Source organism: Buceros rhinoceros, unplaced genomic scaffold (genome assembly GCF_000710305.1).
Source record: "Buceros rhinoceros silvestris isolate BGI_N320 unplaced genomic scaffold, ASM71030v1 scaffold2947, whole genome shotgun sequence".
Taxonomy (NCBI): Eukaryota; Metazoa; Chordata; class Aves; order Bucerotiformes; family Bucerotidae; genus Buceros; species Buceros rhinoceros.
In genome coordinates, this window is record NW_010422575.1 from 5,451 (window position 1) to 14,338 (window position 8,888).

At 40.2% G+C, this 8,888-nt stretch overlaps 1 protein-coding gene across 1 annotated transcript; it reads left to right on the forward strand.

Annotated features, from left to right (window-relative positions):
* The first annotated feature begins 994 nt into the window (after positions 1–994).
* GPR63 (G protein-coupled receptor 63) lies at positions 995–2,254 on the forward strand. The gene has a single exon (XM_010140073.1). It carries the CDS (start codon positions 995–997, stop codon positions 2,252–2,254), a length of 1,260 nt encoding a protein of 419 aa, XP_010138375.1.
* The last annotated feature ends 6,634 nt before the right edge of the window (positions 2,255–8,888 follow it).

Below are 8,888 nucleotides of genomic sequence, written 5' to 3' on the forward strand. Positions count from 1 at the left end.
ACAAGGAAAAAGAACACACATGGTTAAATTATGCGGACTACCAGGATGAATTAATAAAGCTAGGTCTAGACTGGTGAGAGCAGGAGGGCTTGCTGCAGGGGGAAAGGTTGTAGCGACTGAAGAGTTAGTTTCCTACACTTTGATGTCAGTCAGCTACTAAATGAAACAAATTGAGAAATACTTTAATCCTGTGAACAAGTTATTTAATAATTAATAACAGGTTAGAATGTTGTACGTGTTTCTCCTGAGGCATCTGCTGCTGCTGACTGATGTGGAACCAAGGACTCTACTGTAGGGGTAGCCCAGATTGGTGGTATTTTCAGTGCCTGCTAATCAGTAACACCTATCTGCCTGTTAGTATTTAAGCTGTTTGGAAGCTTACAGCTGTAGACAACTTCAAAATAATGAAACTAGGTTAAAAATTACAAGATTTAAATGAAGATACTGATTTGGTTTATTCACTCTTAATCAGTAAAGTTTGTTTGCAAACACAAAAGTTTTCCAGTCCTGGTTTTATTAGAAAAAAAGCTTGGTGAGTGAGAGTATTGTACAGGATTTGTGTGGGTGTTGTACTGAGGGACACGGTTTAGGGACCCTGGTAGTGCAGGGTGAATGGTTGGACTCAGTCTTAAAGGTCGCTTCCAGCCGGGTGATTCTGTGACTACAGGAGCAGGATCTATAAGAAAAAGAGCAAATATTATGAGACTTCTGTGACTGGTGCTTAAGTGAATTGTGTCATCCTAAAGTTCAAGTATGTATTGAGGATCCTTTTGTGATTAGGGAAAGTTTGGTTCCCTTTGGTTTCAGAGAGTCTTACTTTGTTTCTTTAAATTTTTTTCTTCTTTTTCAGATGGAAATACTGACATGAATTTAAGAACTTTGATACTTTCAGATGTTGAAGTTTGATTTGTTAAATGACCTGGAATAAGATACTGCCTGAACAAGATGAAATGCCTTGAAGACTTTTGATTCTGCTTTCATTTCTCCTGAAGCAATGGTTTTCTCTGCAATGTTGACGGTGGCCCACTCTGGGACCTCAAATGCTACTTTTATTGTTTATGAAAATGCCTATACGAATTTTACCACTCCACAGTTCTTGCTTCGTAGTGGCACAACACAGCCCTTGAGATACAGTTCAGGTGCCGTGCTCACCACTGAGAGAAGTACTTTTCTGGTTAATGCTACAGCTGTCCTGCCATCACAAGAAGTTTTCAGGAGCTTGAGTTTGCCACTCCAGATCATTCTTTCTGCTGCTATGATATTTATCCTGTTGGTTTCGTTCCTTGGAAACTTTGTTGTCTGCCTCATGGTCTACCAGAAGGCAGCTATGCGATCTGCGATTAACATCCTCTTAGCCAGCCTAGCTTTTGCAGACATGCTGCTGGCAGTGCTGAACATGCCTTTTGCTCTGATTACAATCATTACCACTCAGTGGATTTTTGGGGATATATTCTGCAGAGTCTCTGCCATGTTCTTCTGGCTTTTTGTCATAGAGGGGGTAGCCATTCTTATTATTATTAGTATTGACCGATTTCTTATCATAGTTCAGAGGCAAGATAAACTGAACCCTTACCGTGCAAAGATTCTCATTGTGATTTCCTGGGCGGCATCCTTTGTTGTTGCTTTTCCATTATCAGTAGGGAATCCTAATCTGCAGATACCCTCCAGAGCACCACAGTGTGTTTTTGGCTACTCTACGAGTCCAGGTTACCGAGCCTATGTGATAGTTATCTTGCTAATTTCTTTTTTTATTCCGTTCCTGGTAATGCTGTATTCTTTTATGGGCATACTCAACACGGTCCGCCACAACGCAGTTCGTATCCATAGCCACCCCGATAGCATATGCCTCAGCCAGGCCAGCAAACTTGGTCTCATGAGCTTACAGAGACCTTTTCAGATGAATATTGATATGAGCTTTAAAACTCGTGCCTTCACAACCATCTTGATTTTGTTCCTTGTCTTCATAGTCTGTTGGGCACCCTTCACCACTTACAGCCTTATTGCCACATTCAACAGCCACTTCTACTACAAGCACAACTTTTTTGAGATAAGCACTTGGCTCCTTTGGCTCTGCTACCTCAAGTCTGCACTGAACCCACTGATTTACTACTGGAGGATTAAGAAGTTTCATGATGCATGCTTGGACTTGATGCCCAAATACTTCAAGTTTTTGCCACAACTACCTGGCCATACAAGGCGGCGCATTCGACCCAGTGCCATCTATGTGTGTGGGGAGCATCGGTCGGTAGTGTGAAGCTGTGGTTGTTTGACGATGATTGTTATTTTCTGGGATTGTTTGTTTTTAGGTTTTAGGTTAAAAAATTGTTTTGTTTAATACGGCTGCCTCAGTGTGGCCGTATCTTGATAACTTGATTAACTTTTCCAGTACTCTGTGCAATTTTGGGAGGAAAGAGAGAGGGAGGGAAAGTGATTGGTTATAGTTGGGTTTACTACCAGAATACAATGTAAACAAAATAACAAATGTTACCTCTAGGATTCCATGGAAATCCATTCTTTTAAATGAAAACTACACTTGTAACATTTTGTCAGGTTTGTGCTTACTAGGCCTGCAATTGCATCCAATTGTAGGGACTTTTTATGCTGCTAAGACACAGTATATTTAGTTGGTGTGATTTTTCTGAAGAATGTTGCTGCTGTCTGCCAATATATTAGAGCCAAAAAGCCTCATTAGATTACTTCTATTTAATTTTAACAATATTTCAGAAGTTTTCATAGTGACAGTAGCAAACTTTTTAATTATTTCCATTAATATTTTTGTGCACTTTACAAAGTTGAGTATGAAATTTGTTCATTTGTATATTTTGTTGCATATTGAAGGTATGTTATTAATTTGTTGTGTTGATGAATTTCAGTGAAAGACCTGTGTAAGCTCTGGAAGGGCAATTTATGTTGGTATAGCTACAGGTACAATCAGAGGTTGGATGTTTTTCTAACAATTGATCAAAAATAGCATTAACTGCTAAGTTATCAGGGGAGTTGGAAGGAGGAAATGGAGGAATGAAAGGGACAGAAAGCAATGAAAATACCGTGTCCCAAGGTTTAGGCTGACGTGAGATTTAGAAAAATAGAGTTCACATGAAAATTGTCACAGGAGGAAAAGGTGGCTGCTACAAGCTAACCAAACCTTATGGTATGCCTGAAATTGTGACTTTGGGCCTACGATTTACAGTGTCTTGGTATAATGCTGTTTCTGCTTGGAGCTCCTCTAAGGCTACGTGTGCTCTACACTGCTGAAATCATGCTGTCAGGTGTTCGGTGTAGGGTAAACCAGCAAACAGATAGCACATGAATCATTGGCCACATGGTAACGGCTGGGGAAAAATACTCAACTTGCTTGTTTTTCCACTTTAAGTATTAGACCGAAACCATAGACTGATAACAATCAATAACAGTTGGCCAGCAGAGTTTGCAGGGGATGTAAGTTAAATTCCCCTTTTGCCTCTGATACTTCTTCACATTGATTTTTTTTTTTTTCATTGCTCCTTTTTCTCTGTAGTGCCTGCTGCCTCAAGGGTTTACTCTGCTGTTCTCATCTCTTAGGCATCAGCTGCTCTCCCTGAAATGCCAAGCTACCTTTCTGATAAATGTCAGGCTGTCTTGGTACTTGCCTGGAAAGCAGAAGGGTAAAGGTTTTCATTGATGATAGCAATCCAGACTCGGATACTTCCCTTTTTATTATTTTTTTTTTTTTTTTTTTTTCTGTCAGACAAGCATTAGCTAGTGGGTCATAAGCCAGGATGCCTTAAACAAATAAATAACGAACCTACTCACATCAGGTCAGCTAAATAAATATTTAATGTGAGGTAGGTAAAACTAAGACTTGGTTTTGGTCTTTGAAGTGAGATCCCCAGTTCTGAGACTGGGGAATAATTCCCACAGAATTTGTATGTCCTTGCAGTGGGCTTTTTGGGGCTGTCTGTGACCAAGTAGAGGAGGATTAATGTACCACAAGCTTATCAGCCAGGGCTAGGGTTTGGGCTTCTCTTTCAGCTTTCATCTCTTTTTCAGTACTCTTCATTATTCTTGTACCAGAGGTGCAAATAGTAGCAATCTTACCTATTTCTATCCATCCACACCGTGCAGGGCATTTGCTTCATACACGTAGGTATGTGTGGATGTCCCGAGACTGCTTGCTTCCCGAGGCTGACAAAACATTTGCACCCCAGACTGTATTTGTGAGGAACTAATTTAACAATTATTTCCGTTCTTCTCACTGACAGCTATTGGTAAAAGTGTTGGCAATATTTAAATTTCAGGAGTAAAAAAGGAAAAATTTAGATTTATTAAATTCACCTTTTTTACAAAAGCCGCTAGCTGAGATTGTGTGTTACATGTAAAGGCACCTGGGCAGTGGCAATGTTACTGATGTCTGTGCTTTCCATTCCTTGTCAGCTTCACTGATGATGATATGTTTTTTTTCTGATCAGAATGACAAGCAGTAAAAGAGTTCTGCTGTAGAACAGAGTATTTTAGTGTCTGTTCAGTATAGCTTTTATTTCAAAATTACATTTACATTGATAGTGGAAGTTTATGACCTGGTTAGTATGGATTTTCTGTTTCAGAGCTATTATGCCTGTTTATCTCTGAAAGCAGCAAAATTGTGCTTAGAGCTAACATACTAGAGTGGGAGCATACACTAAGATGGCAGAAACAGGTATTTTTGCTGTCTTCCAGAGCTATAATATAAGATATATGAATGAATGTTGTAAAACATATTCATTCAAGAAGGAAAGAAGATGAGTAATACAGGAAAGTTAGTGAAATTACTTCCTTAAAGGGGGAGGCGAAAACATTTTGTGTGGATTTCCTAATCTCTGATAAGTACTGGCTCTGAAGGAGAAATTGCAGACTTCAAAGAAAGTTAATTTGTCTTGATAATTTAGTGTTTGTTTACAGTGACTGTAACAGTTACTACTCAGAGCTGTGTCTGCCCATACTTGGAGAAAAGAAACCCAAATTGTGTGGCCCAAGTTCAGAGGTGACTTATGTGGTGATGTATTTACACTTACCAAGTTTTGGAGGTGATCAGAGCATACAGTGAACAAAAGGTTGTTCAAAAAAAAGAAACAAGGTGGCATAGGAGATATCCCCAGGGTAATTATGTGTTTACAGAACCATTTGGGCTAATGTGTCTAATATACTGTCTTTAGAGCAGTGCCTTGATAATTACAGCTGAAGTCCTAGGACCAAGTGTAAGACCACTAAACCGCTCAGTCTTGCGGTCTGTGATCCTGCCAAAATCAGCATAACCTTGTTAACATTTGTAATGTTAACACACATACATGTTGGCGGGATTGGGGCTACTGAGGCATTTTAGTGGGCTTGACCAAGACCAAGGATTTTAAAAACTGAAACTAATCCTTCTTAATTCTACTGGGGAATTGCAATTTTCTTCCTCTCCAGAACTGATACTCATTACTAAACTGTATTCCTTCATGTTACATTTTCAGAAATCTCTGGCATGGAGAATTTAAATGAATGTATTTTGAATTATGTTGCAGTTTAATTCATTCTGTCAAAGCATGCTGCTTACACAAGTGTCACGTGTACAAATCTGTTGCTAAAATGATTCTTTTGTACTCAGAGTTGTGTATTTTTGACATTCCTTGTTACTCGTAAAAATATTTATGTATATAGAGAAGAGAATTGTTTTGCCTCTTACTGCTTTCTGTTATTGTTTTTTTTACCTGTGTACTTAATGCTTTCATGTTTTGTTTGGGCATACGCATAAACAGCTGCAAGATTCCAGTGGTCTTTCTGCATCTGATTTGAGATTTTTAATTCATTCAACAATGCCCTTCTTGAAAGAGATTCTGATTTATTTTTGTGTGAAAAATAAAAATTCAGAGCACAAGTTTGTTGCAGTTGGTACAGTGAGCGATTTCTGAAGTCTAGTTTTCCAGGAGCTGCTACTTCAGCATTATGAACTGGTTTGATCTTTTTTGGGGCAGTAGTCATTTTCTGATGTGAAGAAACCTTGAATTACTGTTTTAAAACAAGCTGTTAAGTAGAACGGGATTGTCTTTTCTGTACATATTACACCTGTGAAAATACCTGAGGGGAAAAAAAAATAAACATGAACATTCTCAAAAAATATAGCAGAAGTCTGTAGAGTTGCTCTATCTTTGTGCATTCCCAGGTTTCTTGGATTTAAAGCCCAGCTTCATAGTTTCAAGCACTTTTATCTGTGTATTAAATAACAAAGATTGTTTGCCTGATTTAGATGGTTTTGTTTAAGCCAAAATGTTTATTGTGTAAAGAATTTACAGAATGCTCTTTTCTGAGACAGTGTATCTAAAACAAACAAAGTACTATCCAGCAAGAGAGAAAGCCTAAAAAGAAAGCAGCTTTCCTAAACGCAGTACCCGCACGGGGGGTACTGCCTTTTAGCTAGGACTGAGTAATTAAGATCATCTTATTGTGCGATAAATAAAGCAGGCAGCGGTACTGCATGGCATGATTCATGTCAACACAAGACAGTGACCTTTATGATTCAAGTGCTGCATGTTTGTGTATGATGGATTATTACCCATATTAGCAGAATGAAAAATGTTCAGCATCTTGTCTGTTCTGGGGAAGTTTTGCAGCTTGCTAATGATTTAGCAGAAATTCTTCTGGAGTAATTTATCTGAATGATAGAAGAGTCAAGACATGTCCCTAAAGAATGCCTGAACTGAGAGGGAATGGGTATTTCCAGTTGCTTGGGAATGGCCTTGCTGAGCTGCCCCCATGCCGAATTTTGAGACTCCTTCCCCATACCTCTGCAACAACCACTCTTTCCTCCCTTCTCCCTCCACCTCCCTGAGGCAGCCTGTCCTGCGCTGCTGTGTTGCAGCAGGTATGGTGGTGGCAGGAGGAGGTGGCTGGAGAAGCTGTGGAGCCAACAGGCCTCTTTCACCTAGTGCTGCTCCTTCCTCCCTTGAGTACAGTTTGGACCATAACACTGAATGGAAATTAAGAAAGAAGCCTCAGGACTCACTGGAGGGGGGCTGACTTTGCAGCCTGCTGATTTGAGCAATTCAGAAACTGCAAAGATGGTCCTGACTGCCTTGTGGTTTCAGTTTTTGCTCAGGGATTACATGAACAATGCTGTAAATGCAGGTGGGAGCTGAAGTTTCGAGTGTCCAGGTCTCTAGGCACCAGCATCTCATTGGTTCCTGCGGCTCACATTCTGGCCTCACAAAGCTTTTGATGCTTGTGTGCTGTGCCGTGGCTCCCGGGTAAATGGTGAAAGGGGCAACCAGACCTCACTTTGCCTGTTCAGCAGCATGCTCTAACCATCGGGCTGAGAAATTAGCCCTTTTTCACATGGCCCTGCTTTAAAGCGAGATGAGTTCTTTTTAGTTAGCTCCCTGCCTTCCTCCAAGTGAAATGGAAATGCGAGATTTCAGGTAGGTGCGGTGGGAGATGGAAGCCTGGACTTCCACAGGAAGGTGTCAGACCTGCCAGGCGTTTCTGCCGAGCAGCTCTGTGCAGCTGCTTTCCTGTCGCGTGGATGACCTGAGGCAGCGTGCGTGGGTGGCTGGCCTTCTCCACTCACAGCACAGAGGGTGTAGGTCCTCATCTCTGAGCCTCACAGCGGGAGACTGCAGCTCTCCTGGTACCGCTCTGGCCCTTAACTTCTGTTCCTTATCACATGACAGGAGTTCTTTTAACTGAAGCAGGTCTTTAAGGAAAAATTAAAATTCAAAAAACATTTTATAATGGAGATTTTTTGAAAGAGGTTTTTTTGTTAGGACAATAATTAATTCATGTGATTTATATTACACAGGAGGCCAGACTATATGACAGCAGTAATTCTTCCTGGCGTTATTTTGTGTGATTGGTTGATTCCACTTACATAAAACTTCACTTTATGAGTACCGTTGTCAAGGTGAGCCTGGGTATTGGTAGAAAGAATCTCAAATAAAATTTAAGGGCCACAAAGAAATGGCTCTTTCAAGAGCATTACTAACTTTTGTAATTCATCTTGGGTCAATGCTGGTGGATCTTGATTCTGGAAGGCTGGCTTTTCTAATCAACTTTCTCAGAGGAAATTGTTATCTGAAAACCTGTGACTAACGAAGGGTGTTTTGTTCTTTTGAAGTTCAAGCTAATTTCCGTGAAGGTTACCACTACTAAGCCACAGATTCTGTGGAGTGTCTCTTGAGGGGCTGAAGCTCTAGTATGTACAAAAGTAAAGAAAAACACAGTGAAAAAATGATTAAATATTATCCCCAGACAAAGAGGCCGCAACTACTGCCAGGTACAGGGCCTGTTTTGGAGCCTTCTTCCTTGAAAGCTGTTGTTTGACAATGGAAAAACTCCCACAGGAGCAAAAGATCAGCATAAGCCGTATCACCATCTACTGTAAAGCAAGATTCATCCTCTGCTCAAATGCAGAGATACTCCACAGCGTGACCAAGGGGAAAAAAAAATCATAATTCAGCGTAATCAATTCATCTGACAAAAGCAGTGTCTGTAATATATGTTAGACACAGTAAAAGAAGAATGGTGGTTCTACTTGTGAGGCCAGAGTGAAGTGAAACACAGGACCGCTCTCTTAAGTCATGAAAGATTATGTCATCTTTTCTGTGCAGCTTTGTGTCAGTAGAAATATGTATTTGCAGCTTACTTAAGTAGAAAACCACACCTGGATATTCAGCTTTTTGAGGTTAGAGATTTCACTCTGTCCTCTTTGGCTTTATCCACTGGCTTTGTTAATACAAGGGACAAAGGAAAGAGCAAAAAGGGAAAAAAAAACCCAAACCCACAACTGCTTTCAGTAACCTTTTGAACGTTTGAGTACATTCCTTTGGTCTTGCTCTTTTTGTGTTCAGTTTGGGTAACTGTTTAAGTGATGCAGTTTTCTAGGATAAAATTGGCAT